At 38.3% G+C, this 26,998-nt stretch overlaps 2 protein-coding genes across 5 annotated transcripts; both read left to right on the top strand.

The window, feature by feature from the left end:
- On the top strand, positions 1-12,161 carry LOC143736757 (uncharacterized). 4 transcript variants are annotated; one of them, XM_077227443.1, is made up of 12 exons: positions 1-1,108; positions 6,369-7,111; positions 7,592-7,867; positions 8,017-8,211; positions 8,328-8,426; positions 8,700-8,841; positions 8,930-9,105; positions 9,356-9,553; positions 9,674-9,772; positions 10,045-10,183; positions 10,270-10,449; positions 11,369-12,161. In XM_077227443.1, exons 2-12 carry the CDS (start codon positions 6,422-6,424, stop codon positions 11,413-11,415), a joined length of 2,241 nt encoding a protein of 746 aa, XP_077083558.1. In that variant the 5' UTR covers positions 1-1,108; positions 6,369-6,421; the 3' UTR covers positions 11,416-12,161. The 4 variants fall into 4 exon arrangements, with proteins under 4 accessions (XP_077083558.1, XP_077083557.1, XP_077083556.1 ...); XM_077227442.1 differs by having other exon boundaries at positions 867-1,108; positions 6,369-7,063; positions 7,544-7,867; XM_077227441.1 differs by having other exon boundaries at positions 867-1,108; positions 6,369-7,351; positions 7,808-7,867.
- A 2,443-nt stretch (positions 12,162-14,604) lies between these two features.
- LOC143736771 (uncharacterized) lies at positions 14,605-22,701 on the top strand. Its single transcript, XM_077227468.1, has 9 exons — positions 14,605-14,749; positions 16,582-16,620; positions 18,106-18,364; positions 20,824-20,969; positions 21,154-21,433; positions 21,537-21,676; positions 22,058-22,149; positions 22,290-22,386; positions 22,494-22,701. The coding sequence occupies exons 1-9, from the start codon at positions 14,713-14,715 to the stop codon at positions 22,517-22,519; spliced, it is 1,116 nt and encodes a 371-aa protein (XP_077083583.1). The 5' UTR covers positions 14,605-14,712; the 3' UTR covers positions 22,520-22,701.
- Positions 22,702-26,998: the final 4,297 nt, after the last annotated feature.

Here is a 26,998-nt window from a genome sequence, read left to right as displayed (position 1 = left end):
GGCATTACAGTGGCTTAAAACAGGAGGAATCGTGCCTGAGCTATTTAACAGAACAAAATAAAAGTTTGGTGAGCGTTAAAATCGTGTTTGTTTTTACAAAGGCCAAGTTAGATGGTGAAATTATTTTATTCTCACTCCCTTTTTAGACCAATAGAACAGAATGCTTGTTTGTGTGTGTTTTAAGATTTTCTGTTTTTGTCTTACAATCGAGTAGACTCAAGATTATTCTTGATGGGCCGAATGTCCCTTTATTGTTTCCAGTTGTTGGTAATTTAATGTTAAAGCAAATGCCTAAACCTCACCCTGAGTAAATATTTCAAGAGTATGTATTGTAGAACAAAAGCTGAAGAGGCAGTGCTTAGACGAAACCACTAAATCAACTGAGACATACTGCGATAACCCTTTGTTTAACATGGGTTTCTGCCAAAATACCAGTTAGGGCCTTCTACACTGAACAACTTTGGCGTAGAAACAGTTTAACAAACAACTACAAAGAAATGGCGAGTTAAACACTGAATTAAACTCAATTGAGAAAACTCAAATTAAAACTTAATACAAGTATTTAAAAAAAACTTAAGACACAGTTCAAATTTTATTGCTTGTATTATTTACAATTTTGAAAAAGTAATTCCTTGAAACAGTATAAGATTGAAAACAAATAACTAAATATTGCTCAATAGTCTAAATCAAATTGGGTTCAATGTAACTGCTACATTCTCTTTGACAAAACTGATGTTTTTCTCACGTAGCCTAATGTAGGAGTATTTTTCAGATTAAATAAAAAACTGTCAATTAAGTGCATACAAGTGATGACGGTGACAGTTGTGATTATTTCAGTTCATTCCCCGCGTCACGGAGCATCTGCTGTATTTGAGTTAAGGTGCAGCGGGAATAAGTGTTGTTTCAGGAGTGCTACTCCTCCCTATTCCAGACATCGTGTGTGTTGGCTTTACTTACGTCTGAATGTTCAAATAGCGAAGTCTGAGGTAAAACAGAAGTTAAGGTAAAATCAGTGTCCAACCTTCAGGTCCCGCCCTGCATTATTAAAGTTAGAGAAGCTCGACGTCCCCTTCAGTGATCAGTAACTCACAGAACCTCTCACATACAGGTAAGACACACTTTACGATTCTTTTGTACTTGGCTGTTAACATATTGAGTGAATGATATCTGCAGACACAGATACATTTACTGAGGTTACATTATACAAAGATTTAACAGATGAGGTGCAGGCTATTCTAAATATTAGATGTCATGATTCTTCGATGTAGCCTATATTTAAAGTACACTCTTAGACTCAAAAGGGTTATAGTTACGGTTCTTGGCTGAATTTTTAAAAACCTTAACCAACCAACTAAGTGTTTGATTAAAATGTGTCTGTGCTATCATTCTTTAAAACAAATTACTGTTTGCTTTGATATTTAGTTTTATAATGCAAATACATTCATATATATATATATTTGTTACTAAAGTGTCAGGATATTTCTAGGATCCACATTTCCTTCCTTCCTTCCATTTGGCAATGTACAAAAAATAATTAGTTTGAATCATTTCCTGCTTTATCTTTTATATTTCTTATAGCAGATTACACATTTTATTGATTAAATATTATACATTATTTTAAATATAGGTATATTGTATGGTTGGATTACAATAATTAATCAATTGAAGAATTTATTTATTTATTTATTTATCTTGGTCTATCCTGAAAGATATGTGTAGATGTGTTATCAGAATTACCCGACCCGTTCAGAGATCCAGACTGGGGAATCACAGCCACTGGCTGCTAAATGGAACTTTTTAAAAAAACATATTTTTTGCTGTTGCCAAATTACATTGTCCACATTCACATTCAGTTTAGGGGATCCGTCAATTTCTGTAATTTTACACTTTGACAAACTGCCGTTCAAAAGTTTTTGATCTGTAAGTTTTTTAATGTTTTTGAAAGAAGTCTCTTCTGCTCATCAAAGCTGCATTTATTTGATTAAGAATACGGGAAAAAAAATATTGTGAAATATTATTACAATGTAAATCAGCTGTGAATATATAGTAAAGTGTAATTTATTCCTGTGATCAAAGCTGAATTTTCAGCATCATTACTCCAGTCTTCAGTGTCACATGATCCTTCAGAAATCACTATAATATGATGATTTGATGCTCAAGAAACATTTATCATTATTATCACTTTTGATAACAGTTATTTACATTTTTATCTCAGGATTATTTGATAAATACAAAGTCCAAAAGAACAGCATTTATCTGAAACTTTTGTAACTTTTTTTTAACATTAAACACTGCCGTTCAAAAATTCGGTGTCAGTAAGAATTTGTATTTAATTTTTTTGGGGAAAGAAATAAAATAAATTTAAAAAAAATTTCCCATCAGTGATGCATTCAATTGATCAAACGTTACAGTAAAGACATTTATAATGTTACAAAATATTCTACTTCAAATAAATGCTGTGCTTTTTAAATTTATATTCATCAAAGCATCCTGAAAAAAATATTACACAACTGTTTTCAACATTAATAATAATAATTAATGTTTTTTGAGCATCAAATCTGCATATTATAATGATTTCTGAAGGATCATGTGACACTGAAGACTGGAGTAATGATACTGAAAATTCAGCTTTGATCACAGGAATAAATTACATTTTAAAATATATTAAAATAGAAAACAGTTATTTTAAATTGTCATAATATTTCACAATATTACAGTTTTTTTGTTGTTGTTTTTTTGTATTTTGAATCAAATAAATGCAGCCTCGTTGAGCAGAAGAGAATTCTTTAAAAAACATTAAAAATCTTACCGACCCCAAACGATTCCGATTTGAACGGCAGAGTAGTTCGAAGGTCAGGAGGTGTATAGAATAGTTGCAGAAGTCTGTGTGTTGAATATATTGCAGTGCTGGTGTGCACTTTCAATAAGAATTAAATATGCAACTCAATTAAGCATAGCTTATTAGATTGCATAGTATAGCTAAGATAACATCTTATTTCCTTTAAACAAACAACCACTGCTGAGATCTAATGGGTTAATTTACCCAAAAAACGAAAATCTGTCATCATCTACTAACCCTTGTGTCGTTCCATATCCTTAAGACTTTCGTTCATCTTCGGAACACAAATGAAGATATTTTTGATGAAATCTGCGAGATTTCTGTCCCTGCATTGACAGCTACGCAACTACCAGTGTGATGCTTCAAAACGTTCATAAAGACATATGTAAAACTAATCCATATGAATTGAGCAGTGTTGGGCAAGTTACTTTTAAAAAGTAATTAGTTACAGTTACTAGTTACTTATTCCAAAAAGTAACTAAATTAGTTACTCAGTTACAAATTTTAAAAGTAACTAGTTTCTTAAGGAAGTAACTATTGCGTTACTTTCAAGTAAAATTAAATTTTAAATGCCCAAATGTGACCCCAGCTCTACCCCTCTTTAACGGAACTTAAAATACATGTGCATGTTCAATTATTTATGATAAATCTGAATATTATAATGAAATGGACACTTAATACAATACAATATTAACAGAAACATGAAACATTGTACACACATCTAAAAAAAAAAATGTTGCTGTGGGACAAAGTGAGACTAGCCTCCAATCAAATGCCATGTATGTAGATATTATGTTTATATAGTGGATCAATGCAAATAACACAATAGATGTTTTGGAACTTTTGATATTTATTGCCCCTCAACAGGCCACAACTGGGCAAAATTAAATTAAGCTTGTCAAGCAATATACCAAAAAGAAATAACAAATATATACACTCTTTGTAGTGCAAATAAAACAAAACAAAAATACTGAAAAAATGCTGTACTTCAAGTAGAACAGTGTAACAATATTAGGTGCTTTCAATGTAACTGGAAAGTGCAATGTTTAGCAAAACGTAGGATATACATATACAGGTAGGTAATACGTAAAAAAAAAAAAAAATCCCATAAAAATAAATCTCGTAGGCTACTCTGGCCATTGACAATCTTACTTCAAGAGGATTCTACTTTTGGATTATTTGGGCTCGTCGCCATACCCGTCTCTCGTTGACTGACTGGCTTGTGTTGTTCCTTGTGTGTCCTGTCCAGTCCGACTATGCGTTATGATGGGTCGTTCGCAATTCATGAGCCCAATTTATACTTCTGCGTCGAACATACGCCGTAGCTACGTCGTAGGCTGTGCGTAGCGCGCGTACCCTTCGGCGTACTCTGACGTGCACCTCTCCAAAAATGTAACAGCGCGTCAATTCTACGTGGACGCAAGCGCTGTGATTGGTCTGCTCAAACCACTCCCTCGGGTTTCACATGCTCCCTCTGCGTGCGTCAACGCGGATAACGACGCAGAAGTATAAATTAAAACCAAAGCGTAGGCTACGGCGTAGAGGCTCCGGCGTAGGTCCGACGCAGAAGTATAAATCAGCCTTTAGTGATGATGGATCGACTCGTTCGCGAATGAGCTTTTGATGGGTCGTTCGCGATTCGCGAATGAGCCGACTCTAAGAGCCGGCTCTTTTAGGTGAACGTCGGGAGCTGGCTCGGATATCTGAAGAGCCGACTCTATTTTTCACAAATTTAGCCTATAGAAATTAAATAATTATGTAGTAAAAATTGAAATATTATAGTCAAAGTCATTTAAAGAGCCGTTTGTGAGCCAAAAGAGCCGGCTCTTTTCAATGAGCTGAGTCAAAAGAGCCGAATGCCCATCACTACCATGCGTGCTTTCGAACACCCGCCCAACTCTACCTCTGATTGGCTTACAATGACATTTTACTCTACCTCAGCCAATCGTCAGCATTTATGCACTTGTCTCGTGCTCTGCCCACTAACCAAGGAAGAACAGTAAAAAAAAGTATTTGCCTCTGGCTCAGAGATCTAGTTGGTCTGATGAAAAAAAAAAAAAAAAACAGCTTCATCAGTTATAGTAACGCGCCGCATTTTTTGGCAGTAACGGTAACGGCGTTATTAGTATGAGAAGAGCTCGTTACTGGAAAAAGTAATGCCGTTAGTAACTGGAATTGAGCGGTGTGGCGAGCAGGATGAGGCCGAGGGCTGTGGGTGTCAAGTCAAGTCACCTTCATTTATACAGCACTTTTAACAATATAGATTGTTTCAAACCAGCTTTACAGTGATAATAGGAAATTATAGTAACAGAGATTGTTTTGGCTTTACAGCAGCTCTAGAATAAAGTCATTGTCCAGCTAAAGTTAGTTTTGATTGATTCACTTCAGTCGCAGCGATCATTAGTTATTAACTTAGGGGCCGCTAACACGACACCGTTCTAACAGAAAACCTTTAATGCGATCCGGCCGCTCATTTGCATAAAACAGTGTCTGGTGGCTCTGAGAATTTTTTATTGCTTCCGTGTAGCCACGTGAATCGGAAATATCCCGACAACGTTTTATCAGTACAGAGGTAAAGGTGATAATGAATGACTCCTGCGTGACGCACCGGTCTCGCATCTCTCACGGAGGAGCAGACGCATAAAAGGAGGAGCGACGACGCTGAAGATCGAGAGAGGAACAGGCCTGAACATGTGTTTTTGTTTCTGTTTTGTGTAGCCAGCAGTCGTCTGCGAGGAGCTGCTGGCCTATACTTTTGATTTTGTATTTGTTTTATTTTATCATTAAAAGTGATAAATGTTCGCCAGTTCCCTCCTCCTTCTTTCGACAACTACAAACTTTGTTACCGCGGTTTAATCCAAATTTTCTGAAGACACAAACTCCCTTTATATGATGAACAGATTGGATTCAGGCTTGTATTCACATATAAACATTGATCAACAGAAACAGAAGCTAAAGATCTTGGTTGATTATCATGTGTTACGCAGCACGTCATGTATCGAGTGGGTACGTTGAGCTTCTGTTTATGTTCACTGATCAATTTTTAAATGTGAAAACATGCCTAAATTAAATCTGTTCATCATATAAAGACAATTTGGACTAAACTGCTCAATTCAAATGGATTAGTTTTACAATCTCACTATGAACTATTTGAAGTCTCAAAGTGGTAGTTGCATCGATGTTGCTTCATTGCAAATATTTTCATTTGTGTTTGGAAGATGAACGTAAGTCTTACGGGTTTGGAACAACATGAGGGTGAATACTTGCTGACAGGATTTTAATTTAGGAGTGAACTAATCCTTTAATCAACAATTAAATGTTAGTGTTAAGGTTAAATTGTTTCTGGTAAAGTATGGTACCGTTATCATTACCATATTAGAAAATTGAGGGAAATAAACTTTGTAGAGTCTTTAAGATAAAATCTTTCTGTCATTAATGGTCAGAATTTAAATTATCCAAATTATTTTTTTGTTTTTTTTTTGTTAATTATACAACCTAAATTACTTTTCATTTTCATTTTTAATTACAGGTTACAAAAATCGAGCTGCAAGATTAACATATATAAATATATAAAGATCACAGATGGACAGAAAATGGATCTATGTGGCTATTCTGGGGATGGCATGCATGATGCTTGGAGTCAAGGGGACAAATATGACAACCAGTAACCCTCTCAACATGACCACCAACCTGAACATGACCCACACGAACCCTCCCAACATGACCCACACGAACCCTCCCAACATGACCCACACGAACCCTCCCAACATGACCCACACGAACCCTCCCAACATGACCCACACGAACCCTCCCAACATGACCCACACGAACCCTCCCAACATGACCCACACGAACCCTCCAAACATGACCCACACGAGCCCTCCCAACATGACCCACACGAACCCTCCCAACATGACCCACACAAACCCTCCCAACATGACCCACACGAACCCTCCCAACATGACCCACACGAACCCTCCCAACATGACCCACACGAACCCTCCCAACATGACCCACACGATCCCTCCCAACATGACCCACACGAACCCTCCCAACATGACCCACACGAACCCTCCCAACATGACCCACACAAACCCTCCCAACATGACCCACACGAACCCTCCCAACATGACCCACACGAACCCTCCAAACATGACCCACACGAACCCTCCCAACATGACCCACACGAACCCTCCCAACATGACCCACACGAACCCTCCCAACATGACCCACACGAACCCTCCCAACATGACCCACACGAACCCTCCCAACATGACCCACACGAACCCTCCCAACATGACCCACACGAACCCTCCCAACATGACCCACACGAACCCTCCCAACATGACCCACACGAACCCTCCCAACATGACCCACACGAACCCTCCCAACATGACCCACACGAGCCCTCCAAACATGACCCACACGAGCCCTCCCAACATGACCCACACGAACCCTCCCAACATGACCCACACGAACCCTCCCAACATGACCCACACGAACCCTCCCAACATGACCCACACGAACCCTCCCAACATGACCCACACGAACCCTCCCAACATGACCCACACGAACCCTCCCAACATGACCCACACGAACCCTCCCAACATGACCCACACGAACCCTCCCAACATGACCCACACGAACCCTCCCAACATGACCCACACGAACCCTCCCAACATGACCCACACGAACCCTCCCAACATGACCCACACGAACACTCCCAACATGACCCACACGAACCCTCCCAACATGACCCACACGAACCCTCCAAACATGACCCACACGAACCCTCCCAACATGACCCACACGAACCCTCCCAACATGACCCACACGAACCCTCCCAACATGACCCACACGAACCCTCCAAACATGACCCACACGAACCCTCCCAACATGACCCACACGAACCCTCCCAACATGACCCACACGAACCCTCCAAACATGACCCACACGAACCCTCCAAACATGACCACAAATACATCCTCAGGCTCTAATATCGTGACCAACATCAATAATCCACCACTAGTAAGCCAATCTCTTTTTCTTGTTTGAAATGGAAATAAGAACAATCTTGACTGTTAAAGTGAACATTCTTTTAAAGGAAAAAAAAATGCGTTTGCAAATTATTGCATTTATGTTTTTCTTTCAATTAAATTTGACTGTGTTTATTGCAGGAAATTACTAGCAGGGATAGCTGTAGGAGGGATAGGGCTTGTTTCTCCGCTCCACCCACCTGTAATCCAGGTGCACAAGGTTCCTGCTATTTCCTCTCCACAAGAGGAGTAGCCGGCACTGGAGATAATTTTACCTTTGAGCTCAGTGGCGAGTCAGATGGTTACATCGCAGCTGGCCTATCTCGAGACAACAGCGTAAGAGATCGAAGCCAGTTACCTTTCTAATCATGCTTTATTTAAATCAATCTGATATTTCAGCACTTTATCTTTAACTTCAGATTCACTGACTAATTTTCTTTTCACTTCACTAGGGTCAAAGTGGCACCATCTATGCTTGCGCCAAAATAAATGGCTCACTGAATTTCATCCGTTCCACACTGAACAATCAAATACTGACTCCAGATAACACAGTAAGGCACTTTGTCAGAGAGCCTTCTCTATAAAAACATATGGCATTATTAGCCACAGAGATTCTTAACAGAAAATAATGTAGTATATAAAAGCATGGAAGGCTTCAAGGAAAATCACAGTTCTAGTACTATTCGCACAGGTTTCCTCTAAAATCTGTGTAAAGATGCAATAATGCATACAAGCCAATTAAATATACTGGCTCATAGCACTGTATATGCCATCTCAGATGCAGTTTCAGGCTCTTAAGTAACATTATTTCTGTTGTGGTGCAGTTCATCCCTGGAGGTTTCCGTGGCTCCATCAATGGAAGAACAATTCAATGCATTTTCACCGCTGCGGGTCTCGGCAGCAGCACCGCCCGTGCCGCAACCACAGAAACTTTCATCTCCGTTGTAACAGGCAACATCACGAATGGTGAGTGCAAAACTTTGATCAAGTAACTGACTGACATTTAGTTTTGTAGTAAAAGGAAATAATTTTCTTCCCTCTACTCCTTTACCAGGCTCTCTGGATCCTCCAGTCACAAAACTGGCCACAAATGCGTCAGTGGACTTAAGCAACCCTAACAGCACAGATGTTTCAGTCATAACACCCAGTACAAATGCCACTGCATCTACTGGCACTGCAACACCAAACAACACTGCATCTAACGTTACAGCAAACACTGGTACAACAATTGTAAGTGTGAACAGACTGGAGAGCCAGTTATATTTTTCTTGGTTAAGATGATCTGATTTGAAGTGAAAGATTTAGTGTTAGCAAAGTCAGTTATGTACTGACTACAGTATTGTGTGATGGAAAATTGCTATAATATTACATTTTTAAGTGAAACTCTTGAGTTTACTTTAGATTTTAGGCATTTTTTAAATACTCAGCAGATTTAAAATGAGCACTGCATTTCATGGCTTGTGTGAACATAACATTGCAGGATAAGGTCACCAGGGACAACTGTAAGAAGGACAGGGCATGTTTCTCCACTCCGGCCAGCTGTGATCCGTCTACTGCCAATACCTGCTTTTTCGCCTCCACAAGAGTGGTGAATGGAAACTCAGACAATCTCACTTTTGAGATCAGCGGGGAGTCAAATGGTTACATCGCAGTTGGCTTGTCTCAAGACAACAAGGAGGTCTGTAAAAGATTTATTTCTCATGTCCACATTTAAAAATCACATTTGTTAGAATGTGTTTTTTAAAGTACCAAATCTGAGATTTGGATTCTCTGACTTATTTACCTTTGCTTCTCATAGGGTGATGGTGACACCATCTATTCTTGTGCCAACAACAATGGTACAGTGAAGTTCATCCGTTCCACACTGAGCAACAGCATCCTGACTCCGGATAACACAGTAAGACTCCTTTCATCTCCTTTTTCTCTGAAAAGCTCTGCCAAGGTTCGCACAGGTGATTCTTCGCTGTAAATACATGGTAATAAACAACAACAGGGAAGGCTTTAAAGAAAAGAAAAAAGCACTCTGAAACAACTAAACAGTAGAACAGTAATGGTGCAAATATAGACAGCAGTGAGTAGAACTCATTGATGTTGGAGGGGAACGCAACTCACTTTGAACCCTACATTGTAGAAATACTATTTTACAAATTTGACTTTTTTGTCTTGTAGTTCAGTCCTGGATCTTTCCGTGGCTCTGTGAACAACACAAAGATTCAGTGCATTTTCACAGCCGCAGGTCTCAACAGCAACACCCGTGCGGCAAACACAAGCGCTTTTCTCTTCTTCTTCACTGGCAACTTTACAAATGGTGAGAATGACGCTATTATTGAAATACTGAAAGAGAATGCAATTAGTGACAAAATTAAAACATTTTTTTAATTTCCATTTCCTCAGGCACTTTGGGGTCTCCCATCACACGAATGAGGACAAGTTTGCCAGTTGATCTAACCAACAACAACAGCTCGGATGTTGAAATAATAACACCCTCTACAGCCTCTAATACTACTATTACAACTACTACAGCAAAACCTACTACAGGAGGAGGCGTCGCACTGCAGCTTGCAGCATCTCAAGGTAAGAACTTGATACTGCCACTGTAACCCCTTTCACCCGGGTCCCACTCGACCCGCTCCGAGCGGGCCTCGAACCCGGGTCTCCGGCATGAAAGTCAGACGCTCTAACAAGGAGGCTAAAGACTGCAGCCTCCAGCATCTGTCGCCAGAGCGTCTATTGAGATCAGAGGAGTGAGGTTTACTCGCACAGCAACTACTAGCTGGCCTCCGTTACACCACATCAGAGGCTACTCACTGCAGAGCCGATAGGTGGAGCTGGCCATCTAGGCCTGCCCCTTTGGATGTAATGGGTGGAGCTTGAAGGATCAGCCACGTCCTAGCCCTAAACATAACTAGGTCAAGCTCCACCCATTAGGTGTCTACAGAGGTGCAGTGAGCACTTAAACAGAGTAACACAAATGACTGCTCTTTAGTTGCTAAATTCATATTAATTTAGGCGCTGTTTACACAACACCGTTTTCAACTAAAAAGGTTAAACTTTTTAAGCGTTTTGGCCGTTCATTTACACGACACCGGCGTTTTGGGTGCCTGAAAACGCAAAATTTTGAAAACGGTTTCAAATTTCAAATGGATTGTCTCTTGTCTCTGAAAACGATGACGTCATACATATGCATATTACGTGTTCAGTCTATAGTGTTTCATCGCCATCTAATGGCCTGCCAGCAGAATACAGGGGTTTTTATTCGTTTTCGCGGATCCGTGTGAATGGCAAGAGTGTAGTCTGTACGCGGAAAACTCAAAGGAAAAACTTCTCCGTTTTAAGCATATCGTCGTCGTGTAAATGTACCCTGAAATCAGACTAGCACACTGTACAATACAGATTATACATAATGACCTCGGGTTGAGTCTTTTTATTTCTTGTGCTTTTCAATAGTCCTTTGTTAAATACTTCAGTATTCTCTTTCCTTGTCTTTTTTCAGCTGCTGTGGTAATTCTCTCAGGGATCCTTGCTGTCCTCCTGTTGTAAGGACGCCGCCTGGACGTGTCTTTTGCTTTCTGAAACTGGTCGATGAGCACTGAATGCTTGATGAACCCAACACCAAAGTACATGTAATTCAGCACATTTATACTTGTGCAATATTCTGACTCTGGTGAAATATGAAGCAAGGATCTGAAAATACAGGGAAGACGGAAATACATCATTTATTTAATCTGTGTGAGAAAGAGTGTGTGCATGAGTGTGTGTTTTTGTGAGAGCCCGTGTCTGTATTCTGCAAATGTACTGATACTTAAAATCAAGCTCCTGCACAATACGGGCTGATGAGAATTTGTATAATCGGTCTGTTAATGTAATGGTGCAAGTAGCTGAAATGTCTAGCAATAGCTAAGAGGATTATTTTTAAATGTATTTAATTTATTTTTTAATGTAAGTGCACTGCTGCCCTTAAAACATTGATTGCCTGTGAGTTTTAAATGAAGTCACCTGTATGTTTTTTTTTTGAAGAAAAGAAATGCATAATACAGTGATTTACATGTTCAAGTAAACAATGAAATTGCTATTTCAGTTGTTATTAACCGGTGTATACCAGCCCCAATATAGATCAATGACGACAGAAGGAAAGAACAATGCTAAATCAAGCAGTAAACTAAATAGGCTAAATCATCCCAGTTTCCCTCAAATGTGTGATATATTTTTAATTTTTTTATGATTAATTATTTCAGTACTGTGTTGGGTCACCATATTGTGCCCTAAAATAAATCTTTTACTTCACAGGAATATTCCAGTCATTTTAAAGATGATGATATAAACACTATTTGAACATTGTTTTTGTCTTTCCATAAGGGAAACCACACTCTGTGACTCTAATGTTTTTGTAGGGAGAGTTTTTTAAACTTTGTAAAAATCTATATATAGATTGTAGATGAAACAAATGTTAGATGATCTATATGATTTACAGCAGGGTTCCTCAAAGCCACGATCAAACTCACCTGCCTGCATTTTTCTAGTAACTCTGAAGAGCTTGACTGGGTTGTTCAGGTGTGTTTCATTAGTGTTAGAAGTAAACTCTTCAGGGCAGGGCAGTGTTCATCAGGACCGGATCTGAGGAACACTGATTTACAGGATTTACCTGTTGCTACTGATATCCATCATTTGACTTTGAAATGTGTGGTTTGTCCTTTAACGTCAACAGACATTTTCCAGAAGACATTCAAATTATATCAAAATAAAGAACCTGGATGTGTTCAAATCAGCATTTAAAATTAAAATCAGATGGCGTGTGAAATAAAGTATTCAACCTAAGTTGAATGTAGTCATTTAATTTTGAGAAGGTACTCTAAATATAGTAATATTGAATGACTGAAGTGGTCAAATTGTTGCAGTTACTGACTTTACATCTCAAAGACACTAAAAAAGGTCAGGAACAAAAGGACTCTTCAGTTATGAAAACACACATTTGAGGAAGGAACAATATTAAATCACTAACGCATTCTCATCCTTTGGTGTCATATGTGACGCCATATGACAAAACGGCGAAATACTACGCACATGGCACCCTTTATCGTCAATATAACACGCACTGTGATGGGTAGGTTTAGGTGTGGGGTAGGGTCTGCGTCTCATATTCACGCTAAAGGATGCCAGTCAACTTTATGACGCCTTGGGTTCGCGTGTTACATTCACGCTAAAGGGTGCCATGTGCGTAGTATTTCGCCGTTTTGTCATATGGCGTCACATATCCCGCCAAAGGATGAGAACGGGCTCAAATCACACATGGATATTGATAAAAGTCAAGTGACAAAAAGTCAACTAAAACTAAGTTTTGGTCCGAAAGCAGACAGCCTCTTTACTCTCCGTTCCATCGGCATGTCACAACATCCACACAAAGTCATTTTCTTAGCTCCTTTACATGCAGGCAAAAGAGTTGTATGCCTATTCAAATGGCAACCACGTCTATCAGGGGCAAAAAGAGAGAAATTTGGGAACATTTACATGTCATTAAAATTCACATTAAAAAAAATAAAATAACATGCTTTCTAAGCAAATGACTACAAGAAAGTTCACCATGGATGTTGTCGAAACTTGCTTTAAACAAGCTTGACCGTCTGATCAGCACGAGGAATGTTTGCGTTATAACATGGGTCTAATCAATATTAAATAACCGAAGCTGTTAAATCTCAAATTTGCCAACATGAAATTACATTTAAAATATGCATGATGTAAGAAAAGTTTAAATAATTACTCTGGCAAGGGTCGATGTTGGCAAAACACATTAACACGAATCCATAACAAAGATAAAAGAAAACCACAGGAAATAAGAATAAGGAAAATGAATTGTTAAATGAAGTGGACAGAGCAGCAGACGTACCAAAGGACTGGTTTAGTTTAATAATACATCACTGTATGAACACATATGTTAATATGTACATTTTAAAGTGTTTCAACAGTTTAATTGATAAGTCTTGTGTCATTAGAAACAGGTGACGGACGAGATGCAGTTATGGTTAGTGAAAAAAGTCTTGTAATCTTGCAATGTCTATGAAGCGGGGAAGAAAAACCCTTTAAAAATGTCAGGTGCAACTCTCAAGATGGAAACATGCAGCATGATAGATACAGTCTTACAGAACATAAGACCTTTTTGATGCATTTTGATTTTATTTAGTCATTTTGCCGTTGGACAGTCTTTATTCACTTCAAAACTTTCACTGAAAAGAAAGAGTGACATAAGTGAGAAAATAATGACAGAATTAAAGTGAACACGATAAAAAACAAAAAAACAAATACAAACCCTAATATAGTTCAGGAAGACTCCCTCAGTTTTCTCTCAGGAGATCCAGTTTGGTGGATTTGAACTGTAGCCAAGTTATAGTTATAGTTAGTTATAGTTATAGTTTCTCATTGCTGTTTATAGCTGGAACGAGTAGGTGTCTCTTATAACAAGCCAATGTGCCATTTTTCCATTTTTAACCTGACTTGGTTTGGACAAAAGTGTCTGGTAAAGTGATTATTGGTATAGACTACTCTGATATCATCAATCACTAAAGACATTCATCTCGTAGCTTGTTCGCTTCTTTCTACATGGATTTGAAAGATGATTTATTTGAAAAATAATACAGTTTTTTTGTGTGAGAAGTTCTAGCTTCAATGAGAAAGAGAGAGAAATATGGGACTAGAGGAGGAGGAATATGTAAATGGAGGAGGAGAAGAAATATCAACGTGACTAGACTGATAGAAGTCACACTGGTGTGTAAAGCTGAATATACCAAACTCTCTCTCTTCATTTAAACATGCTCGTTTAAAAGCAGAACGAATCAAGAAGTGAACATGAAGGTTTTCTTCAGGAGTCTGTCGCTTTTACTGGGTAAGTAAAATACATATTTTCTAATATCTTGGACGTTTCTAAAAGATGAATCTGGAAACAGAATGTAGATCACTAACAGAAGACTCAATAACATACAACACATCGTTTTAGAGAACACTAAATAGTCCTCAATTGGCCCCTTTTTTTCCTTAAGTGTAAATCTAACAAAATACTATATCTTTACTTTTTTGTTTGAAATAGTGATCATGATTCTGAACAAAAAACTAAACTAAATAACTATAATACATTTTCTATGGGTTCTGACAAAGTGTTAATTGCTGCAGTCTATTAATTATATATATTTAATTGATAAAAAAATTAAATCTAATTAATTTCAAGTTACTTTAAAAAACAAACATATAAGTGTTTACATCTGAATTATAAACTTATATTCCAGCAGTTCTGTGATCATTTAAATATGTGTAACAGAAATAGTGAGACTTGGAAACGCAGATCTGAATATTGCAGTGTGATTTGTCTAAAGGTTTAATAGACACGGGAGAATCGCTGTCGTTTAGGCAAGATCGCGCTCTTTTAACAATTAATAGTGCAGCTCTAACTATACAAACAAACAAAAAATACAAAAAAAAATAATAATAATACGGAGCCTATAAAAGGACACAGAGATGGAATAAATGTGAAGTCAATGCATTCGGGTTCTCTTGCAAAAGTTTTGCGTCCCCCCGAGACACTTTGCGTTCCCTCAAAAGTTTTGTGAGACAATGCAAAAGCATTGAAATATATATTTTTCCATCACTACAGTATTTTCCTTTAGGGGCTCCATAAAAAATAAATTAAAAAAAGCCAAATACGAGGTTCAAATTTCAGCAGAATTTGAGTTGGTCTCATATTTTATGACGTTTGCATCATTAATTCAGTTATTTTCCTGTTTATTACTGTAAGACTGGAAAAACTGGAAGAACTGGAAGAGAGGGCTATACTCTCTGAGAAAACAAAGGAAATTACCATTTGAACTCACTCTAGTGCGCCATTCGAGACGCAAGTCTCACTTCAGAATCATTCCAATCTACATCTCTTTCCCTCACTCTTAGTGAGATCACCCAAACTCACACAAGTATCTTATGGTTTTAATGTGAACAATTATCATGCAGTGTCATACATGTTTGGTATCATTTTAAATGTCTCAGTGCGACTGGTACAAATGTCTCATTCCCAAAGAAGTAAACCAAAATGTGATAAAGTTCTTAAGAGTTTAGAAATATCTTGCACACAGAAGGTGGTGACTTTCAGGCAAATGTTCCTCTGCACACAAAAGCTGTGACCTCCGAATGCAAATGAACATGTTACCATGTAAAATGAGGTCTGTCTATAATGAAATGCAACTAGAGCTCAGGGCTTTTCTCAGAGCCGCCGAGATTTATAATGTTCTAATGTCAGATTAACATCTCTCCCCTTTATTCCAGAGCATTTGATGTTTTGTATTGATTATCTTTGAATTGATTATGAAATTGTTATGATACAGTTACCTGACATAATAAATTGTTACATTTGATTATTCTAACTGACTTTGACATGATTTCCATTAGAGTTAAAAGGAATAGTCAAACATTCGCTCAGATTTAACGATGCACAGATATCATTAAAACATTTGCATATTCATAGAACAGTGCATACTAAATGAGGCAACGATGTCGGGTTACATTCAAGATATTTTAAGGCATGAAGATTTATTTTTTCAATGCAAAAACGTTAAAATATGTCCTTTTGGTGATCAAAGATGACTTTAAGGGATTGAAAGTATTGACTACACAGGGGGACTTTAAATTTAAGTCTATAAATACTGAACTTCATTCTGTGTTTCTCATTTCAAGGGGTTTTCCCACTTCAAATGAAGGCAGATGAAAAAGAAGGTGAGATTTCATGAATTAAACGCTATTACATATTTTGTAAGTTAATTTTTAGGGCTCTACAGTCCCAGACACAATGAAAACTCAAATAGTCCATGCAAAAGAAATTTCAATACCAACGGATTTAAAGAGGAAAATAAAGTAGGTACAATTAGACATGGCACAAGGTATTTTACATGTATACTGAGTGAAGCAGCAGTTTTTGAGAATTTTTAGGATTTATTATTTATTTTAGCAAGTATGATCAATGCTAGTTTAAAAACTACAATTAGCATTCCTGAAATGCTCGTTTTATTTCAATTAAAATCGTCTGCTTTTCAATTCCTTCCATCCAAGTCAACAGAGAAATCACAAAAAGGTTTGCAACTGGGCAGCAAGATGTGTGGAAAAAGAGATTGTGATTTAGTGCCGCAGATGTCGTCAATGAAATATTGAAGATCCACCGCCTACTGTAACAACATCTCAACGACTTTAAAGCTTTAAACCTGTTTGCAATCTGCACCCTGTTTTTTATGACTATGAAGTTCAGTAGAACAGCATTTATTTGAAATAGAAATATGTAGTTACGTTATTAATATCTTTACTGTCATTTCTGATCGTTTTAATGTGTCCTTGATGAATAAAAGGAACTAACAAGGAAAATCAAACAGGCGGGAAAACAGGGAAAAACCAAGGGTTTTACAAGACAACAATGTAGTAAAAATGGAAACGTTTTGCGATTTTTGAGTACAGACGATAAATTTGACAAAACGTTCCCCGTTCACTCGGATCAGTGAAATGATTAAAAACGCTGCATTCTGCTGGCAGGCCAGTAGTTGGCGATGTCACTTTGCAACACTACACGCCTATAGACTGAATACCTAAATGAAAAAGCAGTATTTAATTGCTTGATTTTCCTTGTTAGTTGTCATGGTTACTGATTTGATTTCACACCTGTTTGTAGTTGAGTTGCTTGTTTTCTTCCTTTGTCTTCCTCAGTGTATTTATAGTCCTCTGTATTCTTTGTTGTCCATTATGTGAGGTTGTTCTGTTGGCATGAATTTTGATTTGATCATTAAAACACCTTACTGCTGTAATTGAGGGGCCGTTTTCATAACACCGTTTTCAACTAAAAGCGTCTTGTTTTTCAACGTTTTTTTATATGTTTTGGCCGTTCATTTATACGACAGCAGCGTTTTGGGGGCCTGAAAATGCAAACTTTTGAAAACAGGTTTCAAAGTGCTATTTTTTTAACGATATTGACTTTATTGCAATGTTATTGCCGCCGAATATACAACAAAAATGTGACTGAAAACGGTGACGTCATGCACATGCATATTATGTGTTCAATCTATAGGCAACTTTACAAAGTAAAATCAAAATGTTATACACCGTTTAAAAGCAGCTTTACAGAAACTCATAACATTGTTTATAAAACCACATCAAATACTAGTCAGAATAGAAAAATGTAAACATAAAATTATGTTTTTTCCCATGACGATATTCCAGTGAACGTAGCAGGATGGGGCACAGTCAGCCAGTCCACATTATTTTATGACTGGCATCCCCAAAACGCTCTGGATGGGATACCCAGCACCTGTGCACATACACAGAGCCAAAGCAACCCGTGGTGGAAGCTGGATCTGCTGACGGTGTACAGCGTGAACCGAGTGCTCATCACTAACAGACTAAGCTGCTGCAGCGAGAGGATAAACGGAGCAGAGATTCGGGTCGGAAACGATTCTTCAAATCTTTTCAGCAACCCCATGTGAGTCTCGCTCATATATTCTTATTTGCAGAGATTTCGTCCAGTGGGCTAATTTACAAATTACTTTCAAAGGATCATAAGAGTTGTTTGTTCATGAATCGGACATCACTAAAATTAATATCTTGGGCTGCGTTCGAAATCGCAAATACTCTCATACTTATTTTGAATAAGTGATTAATTCACGACTGCTTAAAAAAAAGTATGCTCTACATGTATATGTGAGGGATGTTAACCGATGACCGTTTGACCGATGGTTGACCGTATCAACGTGAACCGATCAAAGTTGTCGGTAGTCGATTAAAAAAAAAAAAGTGATCTCTAAATTAGGCTATTATAGACAGTGGACTAAACGCTACTACAGTTAGCCATCTCATTCCGAGATATTTTTGTGTGAAGTGAACAAATCCCTCACACTCAATTTTTCATAACTCGCCTGTTTGTACTTAATAAACCAATAAAAACATTTGGCGCGAGGACACAGCGTTTGGGTTCGCGCGCTCACAAGGTGCTAAAACACTCGAGGTTAGAGGCAGGGCAGACGACAGGATGAAGCGTGCAAAGAAAAGTAGTGTGTGGGACCATTTCACCAAAAAGAATGACAGAGATGTAAGTTGCAACTAAGGAGCCATTTGTCCTCCGATGACATACAAGCTCCTCGGCGCCGCGTTTGCGGGACTCATGTTTCGCGCTGTAGAGGCTTTAAAAAAAGTGACGTGAGTGGAAGGGCGGCGCCGGAGCAGTGTGTGTGTGTGTGTGTGTGTGTGTGTGTGTGTGTGTGTGTGTGAGCGGTAGGCAGAGCGGCAGAGAGATGCGACAGAGTTGCGAAATTACAGGCGCGGCTCGAAATGGCTGTTATTTCAAATAGCGTAGCATAATTAAAACTAATCAGTTAAAACGTTTCAACCAGCTAATGAGGTGGTCGGTGGTCCGTCAAGAAAATATTTAGTTTTCACCATCCCTACTACAGTATATGTGTGTAGTATGAATATGATCTGGGTGTACTACATTCGTCATGACGTCATTATCATGTGACATACCAGCTGGTTGCGTCGCTTCACTGGCATTCACAAATCCTCTCCCGTGGCCTCATGGGATTGTAAAGTGACCATCGTATGCACACTTCTGAATCTCACTGGAAGAGGTAGGTCATCTGGGGACTTTTTGCCGACTCTTTTATTGTGAATTCGGACATACTCAGGGGCGTCGGACTGGGGGTAAAACCAGTACTGATTACCAGGGCCCCAAGGGGAGAGAGGGCCCTTGAAAAGTCTGGAATATATGTTATTTGGAACATAGGGGCCCATCAGGACTGCCTATACATAGGGTCCGGGATCTTGTGCTACTCCCCTGGACATACTACTTTTGTCACGTACTGTTTGTCGCCTACTATATTGGGAGGGATGCGATTTCGGATGCAGTCTCACTAAGTGAGTCAAATGTTGGTTAGTACAACGAATGATTCGTCAGAACTCTTTGACTTTTGAACAATTAATTTACATGACTCAGAGTCATTTGTTGGTGAATCGAACTACACTAACGCTGTGATTTTTATTTACTAAAAGGAGACGGAGCATAAGAGTAATTTGTTTCGTTCATCACGTTGTTCATTTGCTTTGCATCCAGCGCGCGAGGGAAAACAACAATGCCATTTCTTGCCGTTATTTTGCGGTATTGGGTATTTTCATTCATTACAGACTGTGAACACAGATTCAAAACTGGGGTAAATCATTTTTTTCTTTGGACGTCGCAGTAATCAGTGCAGAAAAGTAGTTAACATACCTTATAAAACGTAGTAAAGATCAGACTTTTGACGTTATTGGCTTTCTGAGGTGGCAGCAACAGAGTCAAATCACCTTTATTTATATAGCGCTTTTTACAATACAGATTGTTTTAAACCAGCTTTACAGAGATAACAGCAAAATAATGTTGTAATAATATTGTTAAATATAAAATGTCCCTAATGTTCAGAGTCACACATGAAACTCCCTCAATGATCACAGAATGAATTTGGCCACCTACAATCAAATACAACATTAACATTGTTCCAGAATAAAGAAATACTCTACACTCCCTACGTCACGTCATCTTAAATTATAATAATCCAAAGATTAAACACTGAGGAAACCGTAGTCCTACTGATCAACTGCTAAGATGAATAATAGCGTCAATATTGGCGGTTGTCTTGGTTACGAGAACGTTCATAACATTACAAAATTCGATGACACCAAAATCGTCACACATGCAAGAGTGACAAAAACAGAACAACTTTATTTTGTGTAACAAGCTTAATTGGAATGGTAAATAATTGCACGTTTCTATTGCCTAAATTTTTTTTATTTTGTTTTGAATTTTATGGTAAGTTAGGGGAAACCTCAAACCATAAAATTTACAGTATATAATTTAGAAAGATTAAAATACAAGTCATACTAATAAACTCACTCTCACTCTTCTCTCTCTAGATGTGCTGTGATTCCTGTTATTCCAGCTGGCGCTTCCTACAGCTACTCGTGTAATAGGATGGAGGGACGATATGTAATTGTGGTTATTCCTGGAAGTGATAGGATACTTACTCTCTGTGAGGTGGAAGTCTATGTGGTTTATCCAGGTAATTCATAATAACCTGGTCTAAACCCCTTTCCAGGGGAATCTGAAGCCATTCTCATTCCATTGAAGTGGTTTTTAATATAATTATAGAGTGTAGTTCTAGTCTAGAACCAGAACGATCTGATAGAAATGCGTTCCTAAATGAAGTAAATGCGTATAAAATAAAATATTTTGTCATTTTACAGGTAATTTGGCAACAGGAAGAAGCGTCACACAGTCATCAACCATTAGCAGCTGGTTCGCGAAACAGGCCATTGACTTCAATCTAGGTTTCACACGTCCAGAGTCAGCGTGTTCCTCAACCACTAGTCAGACTAACCCGTGGTGGAGGCTGGATCTGCAACAGATTTACAGAGTTAGTAGAGTGGTCGTCACTAACAGACGAGACTGCTGTCCAGAACGAATAAACGGAGCGGAGATTCGCATTGGAAACTCTTTGGAGAACAACGGTAACAACAATCCCATGTGAGACTCTCTTTCAGTGGCTTAATACCAATAGAAATCCCTGATTCCTCAAGGCTGAAAACACAAGTGCAGAAAGAATGAAGTTATCTCTGTCTCTCTGTAGATGTGCTGTGATTTCTAGTATTCCAGCTGGCGTTTCGTTCACCTACGCTTGTGACGATATGGAGGGTCGATTTGTGAATCTGATCATTCCTGGAGATTCAAGGTTTCTCACTCTGTGTGAGGTGGAGGTCTATGGAGAAGGTCTAATCAAACAAACTATTGAAAAATGTCTATTTATTATTGATTATACATGCTCTCAGCAGTCAATAAAACACATTTGTTGTCGACACTAAACCATGTTCATCCTCACTGAACTGAACTGAACGTGTGTAATGTCATGTGGGTCAAATTTTGTTTTACTTTGCAAAGTTTTGTTGATTTGAGGATCTATCCATGTTTAATCTTAAGTGACAGATGCATTTGCTCCAGAATACTGTAAATGGTAGACACACGGCCTTTGATGCCAAAAACAAAAGATGCAATGATGTATTTTGGGATCCTAAAAATGCATAATATGATTATTTGCATCAGAACTACTGATCTAAACGATAGGGAGTAACATCATGTGTGTGTGTGTTTCAGGTCCTTGTTTAAAGCAAACGTTTGTGAAGCTCAAACTGAAGTCCAGCTGGAGTCTGTCTGAAGCCGCAGTGAGAGTCCAGCTCCTGACGCGGGTGAGAGAGAGAGAGAGAGAGAGAGAGAGAGAGAGAGAGAGAGAGAGAGAGAGCACGAGAGTAAAAAAAAATAAAAAATAAAATAAAATAAAAAATATATATATATATCTGAGTGGTTTTAAGAAATGTTCTTGTTTCAGCTGGAATCTGCTCTGGCGGGAACAGGAATTTCTAACGTGACGCTGCGCTGGTCTCAACTGCACAAACAGGAAGTGATGCGGAAGGAAGCTGCGCCCGGTGAGTGTGTTCATACAAGATACACTGGAAAAATTCGTTAAAATGAATACGGATACTACATATGAAATGGAAACGACGTCTTAATGTAATGAACGTTTTATTTACAGCTCAATGTGCTCTAAGAAAGACGTGATGACGGGAAAACGTTTGGATCAGTTCTTCGGTTACTTTACATGAATATTAAATGTTGATCACCATAATGTTGTACATGAAAATGGAAACTACGGAGTCCTGAAAATGCTTAAACTCCAAAGCTGCTTTGAAGTAATTTGTATTGTATAATGTGCAATTATTAAACTTGATTGGAAATTTAAAGGCAGTGCTATTTTATTATCATTGATATACTATTATAGTTTGTTCTTATTTTTATATTCTTATATTTCAGTTGTTGGTTTCTCTCATTGTTATTTTTTTATGTCTTTATAGTTTTTATTCGTTTAAAAAATAACCTGTTATGAATTGTCAGAGGAATTTGCAGAAATAAGGGCAATTTCTTTTTTGTTTTCTTTATTTTTCAAATAGTTTGAAATGACAATATTTCTAACCACAGTAGCATTTACATTCTACGTATATGTAACCTCCAAAATCTGAGTTACATTTAAAACGCAAGTTTAACAACAGTTTGATTCAGTTTTTACAGTGCCCACTGTCTTGTACAGCCAATATGAATTTTAGGCAGCAACTGAATTGAGGTTTTCATTTTTTTCTACAGTCTATGATGAGTAAACTCTGTGGTTTGGATCAACTGGCCAGAACTAAAGGTGTTGATGTCAGCTGTAATGAAAACTGACCAACGTCGAGTATCTTTGAAAGTCGAAGTAAATGCGAGGGATAGAGAATACTACACACACACAAGGTACATGGACTACATAGATTTCAAGTTTGAATAGCTTGTTTCTTCTAATCTAATATATTTCTAACCATACAGATGACTATAGAAGTTCCAGACCTTTGACTAATAAACAGATCTGTGATACACATCAATCAATCAATCATATTTTATTTCTAAAGCACATTTAAAAACAACACGAGTTGGCCAAAGTGCTTTACAGACCCAACTGTACAACACATAAGACAAATACACCTTAAAACTAAAACAAAACACTAAATAAAACCACATATAACTTAAGAACAGTTAAAAGCAGCAGGGAAGAGATAGGTCTTCATCCTAGATTTAAAACACTCGATGGAATCACAGGATTTAATGTGTAAAGCGAGAGTAATCCAAAGACGTGGAGCTGATACCTCAAAGGCACGATCTCCCTTATAGTTTTTAACCGAGATTTTGGAACATTTAAAGTAAAGCTTTGAGAGGATCTTAGTGGTCTAGCAGCAACATGATGCTGTAACAGACTGGAAATATATACAGGGGCAAGCCCATGTAAACCTTTGAAAACCATTAAAAGGACCTTGAATTGCACCCAATACTCAACGGGAAGCGAGTGCAAAGAAGCCAGCACCGGAGAGATACTGGAACATTTCCTGGTACCAGTCAACAATCTGGCCGCAGCATTCTGCACCAGTTGCAGCCGTGAAAGCAACTTTTTAGACAACCCCAAATAAAGAGAATTACAATAATCCAATCTGGACGAAATAAAAGCATGGATCACAGTTTCCATATCTTTGAAAGACAGGAAACCTTTTAATTTGGCAATGCCCCTCATTTGAAAAAAAGCTGCCCTTAACCACCGCATTTACTTGTTTATCAAATTTCAGTTCAGAATCAAAAATCACACCAAGGTTCCTCACTTGAGTATTAACATTCGAGGCTGAAGGGCCCAAGTCAAGTGCAATCTGATTTGCTAGCTTTGGTGGACCAAAAATCATCACTTGGAATGATTGGAAACTTGATGCCATCCACAGCTTTATTTCGTCCAGACAGACAAGCAAAGGTGACCATTTCGAGATGTCATTCAATTTCAAAGGAAGATACAACTGGGTGTCATCTGGATAACAATGGTATGCCACACCATGCTTTTGACAGATTAATCCCAGGCGGAGTATATATAAGGAAAATAGGACAGGGCCGAGACACGAACCCTGAAGAACCCCAGATGTGATGGGACGAGAGGAGGAAATAGAGCTCCCAATTTCCACCGCAAAGGTTCTCCCCTGTAAATACGATGTAAACCAACCCTAATGCCCACCCACAGACTCAGACGCTCAAGGAGGATCCCATGATCCACTGTATCAAAGGCTGCACTCAGATCCAGCAGCACAGTTCCCACAATCTACCGACAAAAGCAAGTCATTGGTCACCTTAAGAAGGGCAGTTCCATGGCTATGCTGAGGTCTAAAACCTGACTGGAATGTATCAAAAATATTGTTTATATTTTAAAAAAGTTGAAAGTTGGTTTAGAACCACATTCTCCAGCATTTTAGCTAAAAAATGCACCTTAGAAATAAGTCTATAATTGTTTAACACCACCAGGTTTAAACTTGTTTTTTTTAAAAGAGGCTGTACAATAGCGTCCTAAAAATATGATGGCGCAAGCCCCTCTATAAGACTCTGATTAACCACATATGAAATTGTTGGACCTACCGCATCCCAAACCTGAATTAGCAAGTGGGGCGGGATGATATCAAGAGAGCAATAAGGTAGCTTGAGATGTTTAGCAATTTCTAACAGGTCTGAAGTGGTTACCGGCTCAAATGCACTCTACTGGCCAGAGGTAAGCGAATCAGGAGGTAAGTTAACCTGGCTTTGAACCCGGACAGAACTAGAGATGCTGGCTCTAATAGCAGAGATTTCATCCATAAAAAACTGCATAAACTTTTCACAAGCTCTCTCTGAATTATCGAAAACAGTAGGGCATACAGGATATAAAACTGAATTAATTACACGAAATAATATTTTAGGACTATGCTGATTCTTAGAGATTAAATGGGGAAAAATGCCGCACCTTAGCCGCTTTGACAAACTGTTGATAGGACACGATACACTCTCTGAGTATCTCATATGAGACCTATAGTCTATCCTTCTTCCATTTCCTCTCTGTCTGCCTCCATTTTTGTCTAAGCAGCCGACTGTCATCATTGAGCCAGGGCTGAGATACAGTTTTTGATTTTGCCTGTTTCCAGGGTGCAATACAATCCAAAATATGATTACAGCCCATATTGAAATCAGAAATCACTCCTCTATACCCCAAATAGATGGATTATTCTCAATAACTGGCATAAGGGCATTGTACTGGTCAGAAAACTTCAGGTAGAAGCTGCATTTATAGCCCACGCTCGACGGCCAACTGGCACGGGACTCGAAGGGAGTCCAGCAAATGTGACATTGAACATAATAACAAAATGATCTGAGAGCTCCATGTTCTCAATAGTCAGCTCACCCACCGGTACACCCCAGGACAAAACCAAATCAAGAGTATGCCCCTGCTTATACGTATGTATATTAATGCACAAATAACTGGCCTAATCAGGACTATTTAAAAAATTGAACCTCAAAGCTAGCAAACTTATCCAGTGTTAACAGCCTGCATTTGAAACAATAATTTAAAAATTGTCACAATCTCCCCCTCCCGCCCCCAAGTCCTTAGAAAGTTCAGAGAATTATAGTCTCTAGGTGATTCTTCAGCGAGGGAATTCCTGTTACAATCGCTTAGCCAAGTTTCAGTTATTAAAAAAAAAGTCAAGATCTCGTGAAGAGATAAGATAATTAATTAGAAATGATTGTATTACTAATAGATCTTGTATTGAAAAGGGCCATCTTCGTAATAGTACCGGCCGACTCACTTCGTTTCTGTAACAACGGCACATACTCCAAAAAAATGGAGCACCTCTTCTTAACACGACTTTGCGAAACTTTGATCAAAGTTGACAACTCTCGGTCACATGATTTAAAACGATTCTTAAAGGGGCATTCGGCAACTATTTCAGCTTAATAAAACCGTTTAGAAATCATTTTGATGGTATAATAACCTGTTCTGGTGAGAATGGTGACTTTCCCCGCTCCCCCCACCGTTCCTAGGTGGAAAACCAACCTTGCAACATGAGGATTAACGTCCCGGTAAATTTGAAATAGGAAGTCTTGTGAGAAGCGAGAACGAGCGAGAAACACAAACTGCTTTATGGTAATTCGACATAAACACACACGCAGCCCTCAATGTGTATATTGTATTACCCACCTCGGTAGACATACTCCACACGATAAAGTTGGCCGGCTCCGATAATAGCAAATGCACATGAGCAGCGGTAGAAAGGGGGGAGAATGTCGATGCCGTTTTTTTTACGTCATTGTTGTGAAATATACGCCTCAACAGCTGTAGGGGCAGCTCGTTGAGAAAACATGCGACAACAAAAGTGAAAGTCAGCGCAGAAATAGCTTCTGAATAGGTTGCTGAATGCCCTTTTAAATTTCATTCTTTGGTTTGGACAGACATAGAATTATAGTGTAAATTAAAAATGTTTATTTTTTTTATTACACATTTACAATATCGGAAGTCTCATGCCCATTGGTCAAGTGTAATTTGAATTTGTATCTCTTGTGAAGAGTTTTTTGTGTACATCTCACAATCATTAAATAACCTGTTTATACTTTAGAAACAGCGATTATTAAAGATGAATAATCTTTATGATTATGAATGAAATGCTTATGAATAAAAAA

The sequence above is a fragment of the Siphateles boraxobius genome, unplaced genomic scaffold (genome assembly GCF_051911475.1).
Source record: "Siphateles boraxobius isolate OS27281-9 unplaced genomic scaffold, OSU_SipBor_1 130, whole genome shotgun sequence".
Classification (NCBI taxonomy): Eukaryota; Metazoa; Chordata; class Actinopteri; order Cypriniformes; family Leuciscidae; genus Siphateles; species Siphateles boraxobius.
Note: the sequence above shows the minus strand (reverse complement) of the source record. Positions and strands in the feature narration are given on the sequence as shown.